At 38.3% G+C, this 19,572-nt stretch overlaps 1 protein-coding gene across 1 annotated transcript in view; it reads right to left on the bottom strand.

Annotated features, from left to right (window-relative positions):
- Nucleotides 1-11,563: 11,563 nt before the first annotated feature.
- The window catches only part of EXTL3 (exostosin like glycosyltransferase 3), a 41,349-nt gene continuing 33,340 nt past the window's right edge, over nt 11,564-19,572 (bottom strand). The window contains exons 4-5 of the mRNA XM_007938724.2: nt 19,256-19,384; nt 11,564-11,773 (exon numbers count right to left, since the gene is read on the bottom strand). Of these exons, the coding sequence (XP_007936915.1) occupies nt 11,564-11,773; nt 19,256-19,384 (339 nt within the window). The remainder of the gene's footprint in view (nt 11,774-19,255; nt 19,385-19,572) is intronic.

Raw genomic sequence — 19,572 nt, forward strand, 5'->3', positions numbered from 1 at the left:
AAGAAATTGATATAACCATGGTTATAAACATTTAGCTTTGTTTTTAGGAGGCAGGGAATTATAAATATGCATTACATATAAGCATGCTCCCTAATGAAACTTTGAGAGAACTGTGTTTTTTATAAATGTTTTAACATTTGGAAAAATGCAAAGACACTAAAAAGTTCAAAAGAAATCAAAGTTGTCTTATTTAAATGTCCTTCCAATGATTCTCTCTAGAAATAACTTGGATTGGTGAAAATCATGTTAAAGGGCTTGACTGGAGAGTCCAAGGCATTGGTCCCTTGCAGGATAGTTACTAAGGAGACAGATAGTACATAAATACACATTAGTCAATAAATACCTGTTGAGTAGGGAATAATTTAAAGACTATGAAGGTTTTAATCAAGTCATCACCACCACTTAGTGACAGAATCAGAGGCAGAAAGCAGCAAAGAATCACAGAGAAAATCTAGAGCTGTCTTTCCAAGTACGGAGAGAGAGCAGTTAGCAACAGCCCCACAGGCATACATGGTAGATAGTGCAGGTTTGGTTCCAGACTACTGCAAGAAAGTGAATACCCCAATAAAGTGAGTAACATGAACTTGGGTTTCCCAGTGCAAATAAATTGTTTACACTACACTTAGTTTACTAAGTGTGCAAAAACATATGAAAAAGTTTGAAATATCGTGAAAATTACCAAAATGTGACACAAGAGACATGACGCACATGCTGTTAGAAAACTGGCGCTGACAGACCTGCTCAACAGTTGCCAGCAAAATCCAAATGACTAAACAGTACTGAAAAACCACTGAAGATTACTGAAGAGCAACCTAATTTTTTTAATTTATTTAAATCTTTCTATGAAGTGGTATATTAAGTGTCTATTGTCATATAATAGCATAGTGCCTAAGGCACTGGACTGCTAACCAGAGGACTGGCGGTTCAAACCCACCAGTAACTCCTCAGAAGGAAGATGGGGCAATCTACTTCCATAGTGATACTGCCTCGGAAACCCAAGGAGGGGTCACTATGAGTTGGGTCCAACTCCAGAGCACATAACAACAACAACAACATTGTCATATAAAGGAGCTCTGGTGGTGTCTTGGTTAAGGCATTTGCTAACCAAAAGGTTGGCAGTTTGAACCCATGCAGCTGCTTTGTGGAAGAAAGATGAGGCAGTCTGCTACCGTGAAAATTTACAGCCTTGGAAACCCAATGATAGTTGCTATGAATTGGAATTGACACTATGACACTGAGTTTTGGGGTTTTTTAATTGTTGCATAACAAATTACTCCAAAATGTAGTAGCGTAAAACAATAGATGTTTATCATTTCACAGTTCTGGTGGGTTAGGAATCTAATGTGGCTTAGCCGAGTCCTGGCCCAGGAACATCTTTCCACAAGGCTACAATCAAGGTGTTGAGTGAGGAAACTAAGGTACAGAGGTTAACTTTCGCAAAGACACATGGCTAGTAAGTGGCTTCTGCCTTACCATGAATGTCACATCTGTGTGTCAGGGATCAGGAGCTGGGCAGGAAGAGGAAATGTGCCTGCTGGTCAATATCTTTTCTTACAAAGATATCAACTACTTCGCTTCTTGATCCCCAGAGAGTTAAGCTTTTGGCCCTCATAGTTGTCCCATAAAGGGAGGAGTTCGCTTTTTCAAACTATGATAAAGTGGCAACTGAAACAAGGGAAAAATTTCCAAGCCTGCTTGAAGACACATTAATATAAGCCAAATGAACTGGTGGGTAGGAAAATGGGAGACTTCTTTTCCCTGGCCCTGAGTTCAGACATGCAGAAAAGTGAATGCTGTCTTGTTGTCTCATGCTACATAGTGGGAAGGGAGGTAAGATCTGGTGTTTTCAATTCACTGCAGTGAAATTAAAGGTAAATAACCTAAAATAGGGTACAGATAACCAACTCCGGTTCTGGACATAAGCAGTGTAGAACTGAGTCAAAAATGTCCAATCTTGTTGGAGGTTAGAACCAGCATCAATCATTGGTTAATTCTCTAAAGATTAAATGCCACAGTCTTCACTGCTCCTTGGTAGCCCATTACAGGTTTTAATCACCTCATAAAATAAGTACTTTACAGATATTAAATATTTTTTGAGTCATTGACCCACAGGTCTTTGAAAGGTATTTTACCCATATATTCTCATTGGACATGTAGAATATTTCTTGTATCTCTTATTTTGATATCTCAGGCAACTGGAAAATAGATAAGTAGCTCCTAAATAGGAGCTCTGGTGGCACAGTGCTTAAGGCATGTGACTGCTAATCAGAAGGTTTAGTGGTTCAAACCCACCAGCTGCAGAATGAAGATGGGCGAATCTACTTCTGTAAAGATTTACTGCCTTAGAAACCCAGTGGGAGTCACTATGAGTCAGGATCTACTCAGTGGCAGTGGGTCTGGTTTTTGGTAGCGCCGAAATAACTAATTCGTGAGTTAGCAGGAATTACCCTTTACCCTTCCTCTAAAACAAACTAGAGTAATAATTTCTAACTCATGTAAGGCTTCCTGACATACAGATATGAAATCAGTCACAAGTAAAAAGTAATTTTAATGTGCATAAGATACAATAAAACACATTATCAACTGAAATAAAAGTTCACTTGTAGTTTATTCATTATAAATCTTTAGTAACTAATTGCAGTGTTCACAGACTTCAAAAATAATGAGCTTTAATGTAACAGTCTTTCCCAACCATCAGTAAGGACCATCCAATCAGTAACCATTTATCAAGCACCTAGTACAATCTTGTGCATTGCGTAGCCTCTCTGATGATTTTAACTCACCAAAGTAACAAAACACAGGACAGCGGCCACTACAAAGAATTACCCAACCTAGGAAGTCAACAGGAGACCTGCGGGCACTCAGCTGCTAACTGAAAGACAGTTCAAACCCACCCAGCAGCTCTACAGGAGAGAGACCTGGCAACCTGCCTCCTGTAAAGATTACAACCTAAAAACTCTATAGGGCAGTACTCCATGGGGTTGCCATGAGTCAGAATTAACTCAGTGGCACTCAACAACATCAGAAACAAACGAGGAGAGAATTCTCAACTCCTTTTATGAAGCCAGTATAACCCCAATACAAAAATCTGACAGACGTTACAATGAAAGAAACTAAAGTTAAATATCCCTCATGACCATAGATGCAAAATATCCAGCAATGCAGGATAACATGCCATGATCAAGCAGGGTCTGTGCCCAAAATGCAGGGATAATTAAACAACTGAAAACCAGTTAGTGTAATCTGCTATAATAACAAATAAAAAGAAAAATTACATGATCATTACAGTAGATACAGAAAACACATATGATAAAATTCAACATCCAAGTATTAAAAATACTTGAATAGAAGGGAACTCAATTTGATAAAGACCACCTACCAAAAAAAAAAAAAAAAACCTACAGCTAGGTGAAATATTAAAACTTTCCTCCAACAGTCAAGAGCAAGGTAAGCATGCTTATCCACACTACTTCTATTCAACATTACACTAGAAGTCCTAGTCAGTGCAATAAGGGGAGGAAAAAAAAAGAAAAAAAGATAGAAAAGAAAGAGGTCAAAATGTCTATTTCCAGATGACAAGATTGTTTATATAGAAAATCCTATGAAATCTATAAAACAACTAGAATTAATAAGTTAGCAAACCTGCAGAATACAAAGGTTAAAATATAAAAATCAACTATTTTATATACTAGCAAAAATTGGAAACTGTAGTTTTTCTCAAAGCAATTCCATTCATACAGTGTAAAAAAATATATGTAACACTTAAGCATAAACTTACTGTTTTGGTTACCAAGTGCTGCTCTAACAGAAATAATACCACAAATGGGACACTTTAACAAACAGGAGTTTATTCTCTTATAGTTGTAGGGGCTAGAAGTCCAAGTTCAAAGTGCCAGACTCTAGGGGCTGGGTGAAAGCCCCTCGACCTTGGGCTTCTGGCTCCTGGTCCCACTGAACATGGAGGCTTTCTTCATTCAGGCAACTGCTGGCTGCCGAGGCTGAGAAACCCAAGGTCAACAAGTGAAAAGGCACAGTCCCAATATTTATCAAACCACACAGCAGGCCATTAATTCAAGTCCATTAAAAGTCCCAAGATCGGCAGGGCATGGCAGCAGGCTGCTGAACAACTCAGGTACAAGCAGGGTTCAAGAGTGCCATCAGCTGGAGACCTTCCGCAAGGTTGCTTCTTACACACTAGAAGCAGCCCACATCCCTAAAGCAGCTACTCAGCTGCTCCAGTAGATTCCACCATGGAGTTACTGACCATTCTCACCATGGGGAATAACTACATCCAGCAGCCCAGCCACTCAACCAGGCCCAGCCAAGTTGACACACAAACTTAACTACCACACTTACCAAAAGAAGTGTAAGGTGTCTACACTAAAAATACCAAAACCTGGCAGACAGAAATTAAAGAAGATCTGAATAAGTAGAAAGATACATCATGTCCACTGTCTTCTTGGATTAGAATACTCTGTATTGTTGAAATGAGTTATATTACTCACTGATCTACAAATTCAATCCCAATCAAAATCCAAGAATTTTTTAAAGAAATTGCAAACTGATTCTATTCATATAGAAATACAGAGCGACTATAATGTGCAAAGCAATCTTAAGAAAGATTAACATAGTTGTAGGACCTACACCACTTTATTTCAAGACTAACCATAAAACTCCATTAACTAAAGACAGCATGGTACTGTTTCAAGGGCCGACAAACCAGCATGATAGAAAAGAGCTTAGAAATAGACCCATGCTTGATACCGGAAAGTCTTTTTAACAAATGGTGCTGTAATGACTACCTATATGTGAAAAAAACCTTAACCTGTGCCACACACTATACACAAATATTAATTCTAGATGGGTCACAGACCTAAATGTAAAGGTAACATCAAAACCTTTTAGTAAAAGTGAAAGGGAGTATCTTCAGTTTAAGCTAGGCAGAGGTTTCTTAGGTTACAGAAAGCAGTTTAAAAAAAAAAAAGTTATAAACTAAACCTCTTCAAAATTAAAAATTTATGCTCATCAGAAGATTCCATAAACAAAATGGATAGGCAAGCCACTAATGGGAGAAAAATATTCACAAAACATACTCTGACAAAGGACTAATTCCCAGGGTAAAGAATTGCTATAAGGCAACCTCATTTTTTTAGTGGAAAAGATTTGCCCTGACATTTCACAAAGGAAATATATTAAATGGCATAAGCACATGAAAAAGTGATTAACATCCTTAGTCATCAGAGAAATGCAAATAAAAACCATAATGAGATATCATTACACATCCACCAGAATAGCTAAAATTAAAAACTGACACCACCATACGTTGGATGTGGAACAACTGGAACTCTTGAACACTGGCAGTAGTACAAATGGTACAATCACTTTGGAAAAACAATCTGGCAGTTTCTTAGAATATGTGTGCGTGTATACATATACATATATATGTATATATAAAATCTGGTGGCCTAGGGCCTAAGGCATTTGACTGCTAACTAGAGGGCTGGTGATTCAGACTCACCAGCCACTCCTCAGAAGGAAGACTGGGCAATCTACTTCCATAGAGATACAGCCTCGGAAATCCTAGGAGGGGTATGCGTCAAAATCGACTCGAAAGCAGTAAGATTCTTTGTTTTTTTGGTCACCCAACAATTCTACTCCTAGATATTTACGCAAGAGAAATAAAAACCTATGTCCACAAAAACTTCTACATGGATATTCATAGCAGATTTTATTCATAATAGCCAAAAATAGAAAAAGCCCAGGTGTCTTTTAAGAGAATGGACAATTTTTGTTATATTCATATACTACTACTCAGAAACAAAAAGGAACAAATTACTAATGCATGCAACAACACTGGATGAATCTCAAAAACATTATGCTGAGTCCTTACACAAAAAAAAATAAAAGAAGATGATGCCTTTCAGATGAAATTCTAGAACAGGAAGATCTAACTAAAGGTGGGGGGCAGGACATTGGTTATCTTTAGCAGGTAGATGTGGGGACTGACAAGGAAGGGGCATGAGGGTAATTCTGAGTTGATGGTAATGTTCTATATTGGAATCGGAATCTGAGTTTTACAGGTGTATCATTTGTCAGAACTCCAGAGAATGTACACTTAAGATTTGGGCACTGCAGTATGTAAAGTTTACATTAAAAATATGGAAACACTATTGACTTCTAGATGATATGTGTATGCATGTACTCAGTTGGATGATGTCAGTGATTTACTTTGAAATGCACCAAAACTAGGATGCCTAAAAGGACAGCAAGAAGGATGGACAGATGGATAGCTATCAAGCAAGCACAGTCAGCCTTCTGTATTCAGACAACCACAGATTAGAAATACTCAGGGGAAAAAATTGCTCCTAAATAGTAATTAAATGGTCAAAGCAATCCCACAAAGACTTACGAAGGGAGCAAAAAGTGCTATTTACATAGCATTTACATTGTACTATATAAGTAGTCTAGAGATGATTTAAAGTATATGTAAGGATGTGTGTACGTAGGTTATACGCAAATACTATATGCCCTTTTATGTAAGGGCCCCAGGCATCCTCAGATTTTGGTATCCACAGGGGGTCCTAGAACCAATCTGTGTCGGACACCAAAAGACACTATATAATTAAAGGCTAATGATGGAATCTAGGTGGTAGCATATAGGTTTATACTATAAAAATTTTTTCCACTTAGCTATATGCTTGAAATTTTCTTAACAAAATGTTGGGGGCAATAGTTTTAAATAAAAACAATTAAAATAGTTTAAATTCTAACATGCAAACCTACAATATGACAGGATTTGCACCCTTTCACAAGTATAAAGGTAGGATAATTTATCTAATTAAAACAAGTCAAGACACAGGTAAAATTTAATAGCAAACCAAACCTGGCCCCAGGCAAGGCTTCCCACCCCAACTTTAATGATCTCTCCTGGAATTGAGTTGGTCTGTCCTTTCTAGTACTCTTATCCCTCTTTGCCAACGAAAATTTAAGTAATACAGATAGTGGATTTAAGACTTCCCAGCCATTTTGTGCCAGACTTCATTAACTACCTGGTAACCACATGAATACAGTATTTGGACAGAACTCTAGTTCTACAGCAGCTTGTGGCAGTTTATGATTTCTGTGCAGCCTCATTCATATTTCTGTCAAATCATTCATTCATTAAAAAACTGCTGAGTATCTATTATGTGCTCTGTTCTCAAGAGGCTTACAATCTGGTATGGCAAACAGAGCAGTAAGCCATCACAGTGCATGGTGTGCTAAAAGACAGGCATTATTATATGCACTGTCAACAGATCTTTAAGGAAGCATGATTTTTTGCAATTTTATAGATGAGATTAAATAAAGCTTAACTTGCTCCTAACCACCCAGTTTAATGGAGAACTCAGGATCTGAGTTTACGAAGCCTAACTCCAGAGCCCATACTCTCAACTACATTATCCTTAACTACTGTTGTTGTTAGGTGCCATCAAGTCCTTTTTAGCTTTATTTTGGTAAATACTGTGGAACAGCTAACATTTCCCACTTCATCTTACCTTGTTAAATCCAAGCCAGAACTAGACAGCAGCAGAATCTCAGTAGGTAAGTTTTCTCTAGTTAGAGTAAGGCAATGACTACAGCTCATGCAACTTATTCAAGTCTCTCTGGCTCCAGGGCGAGCCGTAACAGAGATAGATGGCCACACAATTAAAAGGTTGGCAACCAAAACTGCAGACCACATATAAGTTCCCACCTTGAGAATATCATTTCCCCCATCACCAACTGCAAACCTTCCAAAGCAACAGTCTGACCATGAGATCCCTTTCATTCTTAGAACTGTCAACTGCAGAGCCCAGAAGAGTAACCCCCAACTCATCTCCATCCTTCTCCTCAAAACCCCATTACTCAGGGCTCTCCCTGAGGATGGCTGTGATCCCTTAACTAAGGACAAGTTCTCAGACCTAAGGCACCAAAAAGCTGGGGGCTCTGACAGGTATGAAGCATCAACTATATGCAGATACTTTCGGCGAGCTGCCTGTAGTGAATTATCCATAGCTCACACTGGGGCATGCTCAGCCAGCCCTCTCCTCTGCATGCACTTTAGCTCCCCACCACACAATGTTTTAAGTTACTACTGAAAAATAAAATTTTCATGTTGTGTCACATGCCGTTGTTGTTGCTGTTGTCAGGTGCCATTGAGTCGTTTCCGACTCATAGCAACCCCAAGTACAGCAGAACGAAACACTGCCCGATCCTGCACCGATGCCGTCATACATCCATTTAAGTTACTTAAATGACACCTAAAATCTTCTCAATCTACTCAAAATGACCAATCCCTGACCTAGAACCTGGTAGGACTGCCTGTATCCAGTTCATGAATGTTCACAGCATCACCTAGGTTCAGATACACAGCTGCTTCCGGGACCAAATCATACAGCAAACAGTCATGGTGGGAGTGGTCCCAGTCTCGCCATGTACTGGTGGCTGCCTGGGACCAGGTGGATACTTTTACTCAGGTCTCTTCTGTCCCTGCTGAGGAAAATCACAAAAGACTTCCAAGCTGCTTGATTTAAAGTCTCCATTTATTTTTTCTTTCTTTTTTTTTTTTTTACAAAAATCCAACGTAACACCATTGTGCTCATGATTGGAAAAAGGGTGGGTTGGATGGATGTGGCACGGATATCAAAGAGCTTCCCCCTTCAAAACATTAGCCTTTCAAACCAAGAGCTCCCTGAGCACACACCCAGGCAGCTGCTGGATGGACTGCTCCTACTCCCAGGCAGGACCCCATCGGCTCAGTGAACAGGCTAGGGCTTGAGGTACAGTCCACACAAGACACAGAACCGCTGCCAGGGGCCTGAAAGCTCAGAATGTCATGAGGAGAATCTTGGGGAGGCTACAGCTTAGGTGGATGATCCTCACGGTGAAAAGCAAACTGGCTAATTAGAGAACAATGATGTGTCTGGGCCCTAGGAACAAGAGGTAACAAGAAGTCTTCTCCCCTATGTACAGCCAAGGAAATCCACGTGGGACAGCAGAGCTGTTCTCTTATTTCAGGTGAGTCACAGTTCGGTACAGGTGACATATGGGTTTTCCATTGTGATCAGCATCAATGGCATTCTAAACACGGTACTGTGACTCACCTTAACCCAGCTGGAGAAAGCAGCAGTCATTCTTCAGGGGCACTTAATCAATCACCATGCAATGTCTGACTGCTCAGCCTCTCACTACTGAGGAGTGTCCTTTAAGAGCATGGGCCAGTGTCCCTAGAGCCTGTTGGGAGTCCTTCAAATCAGTGTTCCTTTCAGACCCAAACAGTGCTATCCTCACATTACAACCCTACCTGCAGCACACTTTTATGTCTCAGACCCTTCAGCTTTTCATGAATCTACCAATAACATCAAGGATGCAGCAAGTGGGCTCCACTTAAAGGATCCTAACATACAGATCCTTTCCTGCCAGGTCCCACTGAAAGTCAGTATTTGAGTTCCTCACATTAAAATAACCAAAATAAAATAGCAGCCACATATATAGCTCAAAACACCACTCTTTGGCTCCCTCAAAGGATCAGAAGACTGCTAAAAAGAACAAATTCAGAAGTCAAGGAAAAAGTAACTAGAAAGTTAGGACGCAGAAGTCTGGACCTTTTGGCTGGGTTGCTGAGATGTACGATCAACTTTTGTAGGCAGCTGCCTCCGGCAGGAGAGCTAAAAGAAGATGCCAGTGGAAACCTTGGGACCAACACAACTCCTGGGAGCAGTCCTGTTCCTGTTTGCTGATGAGGAGTTCTTGTCAGCCAAGCTAGCCACAGAGTTGGATAGTAGCTATAGCAAAAAGCCTGGCTTCAAAAAAAATGGTACTTCAACAACATCCATTTGGTACGGGCAGGTCAGAGGAAAATGTATCCCCCAAGACACAGAAGCACAGGATGTCAAGGTCCAGGGAAGACAGAACTGGCTTAAGGCATGTGCTTGACCAGGACAGACCTGAGCTTTTTGTTTAGCTACTGTCAACTTTCTGTGCTCAATTTCATTTGAAGAAATTGGGCTTTGGAAAAATGGTAGAAATCATGTGCTAAATCCCTTAAAAAGACCACTAATTCTCTGTTTGACTCCCCTACCACCAACAACAAAAAATGAGCTTATTTCCATTTCAATCCAAGTAACAGAAATGTAAACCAGGAGTGGAACGTAGCAAATGTGAGGTGAAAATTAATGTTAAATTGTAAGATTGGATTTGAGTGTGTCTAGCAAATCACATCATCTCATATTTTTCTAGCACACATCAAACCTCAGGAGGTCCTGGGCCAACCTGGCATTAGAAGTCCAAAAACTACAGGTAACATAGGATGTCGGTCCAGACAAAGGTGAAGAAGAAGGTGAATTTCACCAAAGTATTAATACCAAGGCAGGTGCCTTGCTGTAGGACTTCCCGGCCAGCCGGGTGGGGATCCTCAAATGATGCTTGCTTGTTCTACACCAGAGAGTAAGCCAACCTACAAGCCACTTCAGACCACAGTTTTCCTATCCTCTTATCCAACAGATGAAACCCTGAAGCCAAACTGCAATCTATTTTCAAACAGGAAAGCAGAACAAAAAATGTCATCTGAGAGTGCTGTCTTTAGGCCTTACTCTTTCCTCATTCTTTGCTTCCTCATTCTCTTCCACACAAGGTAGAGAATGGGAACACAGGGTAAGTAATGGGACAAGCAGTACCTAATGGTGAATCCTCAAAACTACTAAATCCAGCAAAAGGAAATTCAGCTGCTCACAAAGGTATGATCCTTCCCAAAGATTCAGAGGAGAGAATCTGAGTTAGAGACTTCTGATTAGCAACAGAAAGAGCAAAGGAACTCAACAGATCTTATCTCGTCCAAGGTACCACATGAGGGCCAAGTCCATCCCTTTCTTATTTCTACACACAGATACCCCTGGGGAAGATGGAAGATGACTTTTAAAGATAAGCCAGGTCACACAAGGCTAGAATCTATCTCTGTTGAAATTTAGAACATAAGGAGCCTGGTGGGTCCCTCACTTAGTGAAACAGGCAAAATTTTCAAACTCTAACCCCTCCAAAAAATAAAAAATACGTATATGTATATGTATGAGAGTGTGTGTGTGCATACATGTGTATAAGTATATATATGCACACACACAAACACACACACACATATATATAAATAAGCCTCAATGGCAAATCTGAATTTTTTTCTTTTTAAATAATAATAATAGTTGTTATTGAATTTAAAAATCACAAACCAGCCGTCCTGGGCTTATGACTAAGTGAGTGACTATCCAGAGTCCCCATGGTCCTCAGTGTAAGCTATCAGTCAGTGCCCTGTATCGGGAAGCCCAGTGCCTTCTGACCAGGGATCCAGTGGGAGCAGTTCAGAACCTGCCTAGGCCCAGTGTGGCTGACTTCATGATAAAGGCAGCTATTTCTTTTCTACTCCTCCTGCCAAACTCTCAGCAGCAGGTCTGGGCCACCCACCCAGCAGATGTCCCCAAGGTCCTTCAACACCTAGGAACCTTAGGAGCCATCTTCCTCTCTCGGCCTATCCCTCTCCCCAAAACTTGCAATTCCCCTAGATGAACTTGAAGCACTTGGTCTTGTCATGAGGAAGGCGAGTTTTAAAGAGTACAGAGTCCACCCTGAATTGAGTGTACAATAGGGGCATATAGCCATACACCTTCACAAAAAAGTTGATACATTTGTGCCGCTCATGAAAGTGGGAGTCATCATGTGACAGGGCCTGAGGGCATCCTGGGCATCTGAAAGTCCATCGCGAAGTCACCTGTAAAAAGAGAAGAAAGATTACAGAGTGAGAATCGTGGGTGCGAATAACCGCAGAATCTTTGCAGCTTAACCACATCAATGTTTTCATTTCCATTTCCACATTGAAGACACTAAAGCCTTGTGGCTACATGAACTCACAAAGTGAGTTCAGGCAAAGCCAGACCACCAGCCCAGGGCTCTCTTCCTACCATGTATATAACACTTAAGCACAAAGCTCCTCATTTCACCAATCTTTTAAACAGCAAAATATTGCAAAGTTACCAATCAAAAAGGGACTAGTTAAATAATTATAAAATAATAAATAATTATAAAATATCTATTAAAAAGGATGCTTAACAAAGTTATATGTAAAGATACGGGAAAGCAGTCATATTATAATACAGTCTATTGTTACTAATATTATTACCATTCTAAGGAAATTTCAAGCAACTAGAGAAGTATTAATAATAATAAAATCAGAGATAGAACAAGATGGTGAAGTGAATGAAAGCTCCAAATTACTCCCCCAACAACTAATGCAATGAACAATGAATAAAATCAAACACAAACTGAGATCTCAGAACTCCATACAGCAGCTGAGGTGGACAGTCAGGGTGAGACCAGAAGCAGGAGGAAGAAAGGAGACAACACAGAAGCTGAGAGAACCTGCCCACTAACACTGGGAGCACGCCAAACAGGGAACACAGAAAAAGAGCTAATCAGAGGAAGCTATAGCCCAATTTTTTTAAAAGAAGCACAAAGTGGCTGTGGGAGTTTGTGGCCCATGCAACTGGGAGGCAGTGAAGAGAAACCACGGCACTGCAAGAAGAATGCTGTTCAATCTTGCTGAGGCCCAAGAGAGCCAAGCACTAGAACTGAAAGAAACATGAAGGACTGCAGGGCGAAGAGTACTTCAGACTGATGAGGCAAATGACACAAAGGGAAAGGGCTACAGTAGGACACCGTGGACAAGCCTGTTCAGGGACAGTGTGAGAAAAAACAGAGAACTCTGACAGTCACCCCAGAAAAGTCAAGCCCCACCATCTGAGAGCAGCTAAGCCCCCTACACCTGTGTATTTATACTGAATTCCAGAAATTAAGGATCCACAACTTCTTCCTGATAAGCACTGGGAAAAAAAAAAAAAAAAAAAAAAAAAAACCTAAGGATAAGAGTGCCCTCTAGTGATTCTCAGGAGAAAACACCAAGCCCACTGCCAACTGGGTTGATTCTAGCTCATAATATGTTGTTGTGCCACCGAGTCGGCCCCGACTCATAGCGACCCCTTCTTGCGTTTCCGAGGCAGTATCACTATGGAAGTAGATTGCCCCATCTTCCTTCCAAGGAGTGGCTGGTGGGTTTGAACCACCAGCCTTCTGGCTCATAATATAACTACCCTGTTATGCTGAGTGGAGCTACCCCATGGGCTCCCAGGGCTGTGAGTCTTTGCAGAGGAAGGTTGCCACATCTTTGTCCCAAGGAGTGGCTGATGGGTGTGGGTCTCAATCTTTACACTGGCAACTAGGCTCCTGACCCCTACGCTACAAGGGCATCCAATCAGAAGATTTTCCCACAAAAACAAGAATATAAAATTTAAAGCAAAAACAATAAAAAGATAACAAAGTGGCTCAAGTCCAACAAAAGTAGTAAAACACACAAAAGGACAAAAGAAGGACCAGTCAAAAGCAAAAACTGAAGAAGAAGAAATTTCTCCTCTGGAAGGCAGAATATTGCAATGAAGTGTTAATTTTCAGACTATGGTGCTAAATGTGTTTGAGGAAAGTAAAACACACAAAGAAAAGACCCAGCAGAGATCAGGAAACAAAGGGAAGAACAAAATGAGACTCAGTATCAAAACTGAAAATATCACACACAAAAACAAGAGAACTAATGGAACTGAAGAATAAAACAACTCAACTGGAAAAAGAGAAATATTCAACAATAGGTTAAACAGATAGAAGACAGAATAAATGAACTAAAAGACAAAATAAATGAGTTTATTAAGTCTCAAGAGAAATGAACAAAGAAAAGGGAATGAATCCAAAAGGAAATGTGGGATTCAATTAAGAAATCTAACATTAGAATTATTGGAATCCCAGAGCACCATGACAGAAAATAAAGGCATAAAAACGATTTTCCAAAAGATAACGAGAATTTCCCAGTTCTGAACAGAGAACAAAGGCTGTAAATACAGGAAGTTACAAGAACCCCAATTAAAAGAGGCACAGAAAGACCAAATCCATACTATATTCTAATAAAATCTTTGAAAATCAAAGACAAGGATAGACTTCTGAAAGCAGCAAGAGAAAAATGCATTAAAACATACCAGGGGTCTTTCATAAAAATCAGTGAGGCTCTCTCCCCAGAAACTCTACAGGCCAGAAGACAATGGTGCGACATAAATAAAATAAAGCAAGCAACTAGCAAACCAATAATTCTTTACCCAGCAAAGTTGTCACTGAAAAATGAGGGGTAAATCAAGACATTCCCAAACAAACAGAAGTTCTGGGAATTTGCCACAACCAGACCAGCTCTGTAAGTATTATTCAAGGGAGTACTCCAAATGGAAAGGAAGGAGCATTAAATAGATTGTTTCTATACATGAGAAAAATAAAAAAATATGAGAGAGATCTCCAAAACATGCAACATAGACAATCATAAGAACCAAGGATATGGTACTTTCAGGAAAAAAAAAACTCAGTAATTAAATCCTACAAACAATATAACATCAATTTTATAAGAAATATGTACAAAGTAAATTTATCAAATACATATTATATATTGTTAATGGAAACATATCAACAGAAATGGGGGAAGGAGGAGCATCAGGATTGATTCATTATATTAAGATTGCATTTGACTGCTAACCAGAAGTCTGGCAGTTCAAACCCACCAGCCACTCCTTGAAAGGATGATTGGGCAATCTATTTCCGTAGTGATACCGCCCCAGGAACCCAAGGAGGGGTTACTGTATTATTATTATTATTAAGATTGTATGTTAACTGTTGTTCATATGTTAAACACTGTTGTAATTTTAAGTTGTGCAATGAAACATATTGGTAACCACAGAAACAGAAAAAAAAAAAAAAAAGTACAAAACATTCAAAAAACAAATAGCAAAATGAGTGAGGTAGACTCTTCCCTTTCAGTAAGAATCTTAAATAAATAGTCTAAGTGCCCCATGTAAAAGGCAGACTAGCAGAATGGATTAATAAAACATGGTCCATTCTTTTGTTGTCTATAAGAAACAGATCTTAGTTATAGGACACAAACAGACTGAAAACAAAGGGATGGAGAAAAATATTCCATGCAGCCAGTAAACAAAAAAGAGCAGGGGTGGCCACACTGACAGATAAATAGACTTCAAATCAAAATCTATTACAAGAGACAAAGAAGAGCATTACATAATAATAAATGGGTCAATCCACCAAGATGACAAAATAAATTATATATTCACCTAACAGCAATGCACCAAACTACATGAAACAAATACTGACCAATACAAAAGAAGAAATAGATAACTTCACAATAATAGTACCAAAAGCTAGTGACCAACATACAAGAGGTACAGACAACAAACATGAACACCATTACATATACAATACTGCATTATCAGTAATAAAAACATTAATCTATAGGTAGCTACACAGGTAGACAAGCTGAATGATTGGGTATGTCCAGAAAAAAGAGAATATACCCATGACCATGTATAAAGTTGGCAGACAATACTTCTACATACATATTTGTATGTGCTCTAAGAATGTCCATATAAATAGAATTAACAGGGGGCAAAGTTATGATAACTTCTTAGCCACACACCTTGAAAGAGCAAGTAGTTGGACCTGTGGGCTAGGGACTATGGTCTCATGGGACATCGAGGTCAACTGGCATAACATACTACACAAAAACAGTTCTACATCCTACTTTGATGAGTAACGAGTAGGGTCTTAAAAGCTTGCAAGCAGCCATCTAGATGCAATAATAGGTCTCTCCTCATCCAAAGCAAAGAAGAATGAAGAAAACCAAAGACACACAGAAACAATTAGTCCAAGGTTTGCCATGTAGGCAAACCTCAGCCTACATGATCATGAGACCAGAAGAACTAGATGGTATCTGGCTACCATTGGCAACCATTCGGAATGGGATCAGTGTAAGAGATCCTAGATTGAGTGGAACAAAAATGTGGAACAAAACTCAAAATCATAAAATAAAATTTAAAAAAAAAAAAAAAAACAGGCTTATTGGTCTGACAGAGACTGGTAAAATCCCTAAAACTATGGCCACCAGTCACCCTTTGGGCCTAGAACCAAACTCACTCCATGGCTTCCAGCCAAACAAACAGGCATATAGGGTGAACACCAGGTAGGTATACTCTTTAGAAAAATCATGGAGATCAGAAGGACAGTATTTGCACAGGGAGATAGGCCAGAGGGCAGGAATGCAAAGGAAAGGACACAGGGAAAAGGTAACCACATGGAGGAAGTGGGAATAGAGTGGTTATAATATGGGGATTGCAACCAATGTCATGAAACAAAATGTGTATGAACTGCTGTATGAATGTTCTGTAAACTTTAACACACCATGTTCAGTTACAGACAGAACATCCAAAAAGATCACTAAGGACATTGAGAAATAAATATAATAATATAAATATTATAATATAAAGTATAAATATAAATATTATAATATAAAGTATAAATATAAATATTATAATATAAAGTATAAATATAAATATTATAATATAAAGTATAAATATATATATATATATATATATATATATATATATATATAAAGCACTATATTTACATTATAAAACATATGAAAAAGAATAAAGTAACAAATAAATAGAAGTTTAAACATTTACTTAACCAATACTGTGAATTATATTTTACATGAAAACATTCCAGGTAAATCTATCTGACCAAAAGAAATATTAGTGCTCTCCTTAGTAACAGTAAGGAAAATCCTTAACAGATATTGAGAGCCTATATTACAACAGAGAATTAAGATGTTTGTTTCCTCTCTCTACTTCCTTTTCACTTAAGCCACCTATCTTCTCAATGCTTTCTACTGTGCTTTTAATCCTTTATCCTGAATAAAACCTCTATTAATTCTAGCTCTTTTTCTTCCTCTCAAAATTATCATTATAAAATGCAATAATACATTAACTCTTTCTTTATTCAATATTGTTAAGATATTAACATTATTAAAAGAACACTAATAGTCATATAAAGCAGTCAAACCTTTCTAACTATCCAGGAAGAGAAGAGTTTGACAGTGATATTCTGAGGTATTTAAAGCAGAGCTCTGCACTGGTTTGAAAATGGCCAACAGAAACAAGGTAGCATATATATCACACAGAAAGCAAATCTCTTGATTTTGACCCAAGTAGGAAACAGGCAGTGGTGCCTCACTCAAAGATGCAGCCAACTGTGCTGCTCTGAATGTGTATTACTCTCCACAGTCTTGCCAATAATGCAATCTCCTATATGACACAACTTTTTCAGTATCTGCTGCACTGCCTGTTTCCTGCTTATGTCAAAATTTAACCAGCAAGAGATTTGTTTGCTACGTAACACATACGGTGCCCTTGTTTCCATCAGCCATGACTGAACCATCTCCAGTTCAAAGCAAAAAAAAAAATACATAAAACAAAATACAATATAAAAACATAAAGTAATACATATATCTGATACTATTAATGTTAGGTAAAGAAACAAATAATATACTATGAAGAAAATAATTCAATTCAGAATCTGCAGGAATTAACTCAGAATTTGAAGTCATTCATTTATTGAGCCTTTAATTTTAAAGTTATCCCTATTTTAAATTCTTCTATTTCAGTAAGACTGAGAAAATTCACAGAGGATATATATTTTTGAAGTTTTCACTTGGTAACAATCATGTATACCATGTCCAAATTATTTCTATCTCATTCTCTACACTGAAGAGATGGTTTAGCTAATGAAACACTAGTCTAATAATACAGAAGAGAAATGTATTTTAATGAAGATGAAAGATTGATCATGTCTGTGAGTGGTTCAGGTAACTGATGCTGTTATTAAGTAATCACTCAGGTACTTTAAATTTTCATGAAGTAATGTTTTCTGTTCTACTAAGAAGGCATAAATAGAAGCATGCATACAAGAAAAAGTTCAGTACCTGGCTACATAAGAAAAGACAAAGAAAGAATAGAAAGTTGTACCAATCATTAATTTCCTTCTCACTAATTAGACCTTTGCCTCCCTACCTTACAGTTTACAAAGAATTATGCTTTTTATTTTCTAATATTGGATCTACCACTATACTCAAAAAACACACTATTTTCATATAAATAGTTCTTACTATTATTATTCAAAGTAAAACAAAGAAGATAATGTCATGCATTATTTTGCTAATTATTCTTCTTTTGTGAGATTTTAGCAGAAGTTTCAGAAACAAAAGAAACTATGGAGTAATCAGGAGTTCAGTTATAACCCTGGGAAAAGGTTCCAGCTATAAATATAAATGGATGTAATAGATATAAATGGATCCATAAGGCCCCTAAATGGTTTTTTTTCCTAATTATGATGTGCTTTGTTGTATAGAACCAGTGTCCTGATTACCACTCTGCTGATCACTGAAGACATAATTTGATTACAGTTTATCAGTACATGCTGGTGGTTACTTAGTCTAGAACTTATCTTCAAAAATAGAAGAAAAATAAAACATGCAATTATTATTTACATGGTATTAATAACAACTATAAAGGCAAACTTACTGTTTTATAAAATTAACATGCCTTTTTATCAATAATGAAAATAGAACCTCAATAGTTTGCTGGCCTTTCTAAGGACAATAGGTTTGAATCATGACATAAACATTGGACAGACCACATTCAAAAATATTACTTTGAGTTGACAAACAAGTTCTCTAATATTAATTGCTACAAAGCCCTTATCAGATCTAAGGTCAGCTTCTGTAAGGGCTAATGCTATCCTAACCCCTTACAAAATGTTTTAATTTGCTACCTGAACCTACAATGATGACAGAAAGGGTTATGGAGCTGGTCTTTCTGTGCCATGTGACGCTAGTATATTCTAACCCACACCTATTAAGAAACTCCAAAAACTGAACCCAAATTTCTAGAATTGAAGGTAATTTTGTTTTTGAGCAAGTACCTTGTATAGTACTTACTTATGTACACTTATGAAGTGAAGCCCGATTCATAATTGAAGGAAATGCTAACTTCCAGTTAGAAATTAGTGAAAAAACAGGAGCAACACTTTCCCTATCCAAGTTACCAACACTCTGACATCTTTTCATTGACACTTTTGGGGAGAAGAGACACTGCATTAACAATTCATTGAACACTAACAGCAATTCCATCAAGTAGGTGGTTATCATTATCCCATTTTACAGATGAAGATTCTGAGGTATAATGCAGTTAAGTACTGTGCTACTGTAAAATAAGTGAATTAAGTATGCATGCATCCACAGTCCTATCACTAATGGGTCCCTCACCTTGATAGGAGGTTTCCGAGTGATGTGGGAGACAAGGAAGTTCATGGCAATGTCCTCACAGTTAATGTATTCATCCACCATATCTCGGATGGCCTGGGGCATCACGTAAGAATACAGGTAGGCATAATACTGTTGGAAAGAAAAGAAATCACTAATTTATTAGAGGCCACAGTTCTTTGGCTTTCAGCAAAAATATGCACATATCTAGAGGCTGTTGGAAGTGTGTGGGGTACTTCCGGTGTGATAATAACTAGCATTTAAAGAGTTGGAGCTGGGATGCTAACACTGTGCAATGCAGATCTTTTAGAATGAAAAAT

This window comes from Orycteropus afer, unplaced genomic scaffold, assembly GCF_000298275.1.
Source record: "Orycteropus afer afer isolate SDZICR_OR568_19922 unplaced genomic scaffold, OryAfe1.0 scaffold00053, whole genome shotgun sequence".
Classification (NCBI taxonomy): Eukaryota; Metazoa; Chordata; class Mammalia; order Tubulidentata; family Orycteropodidae; genus Orycteropus; species Orycteropus afer.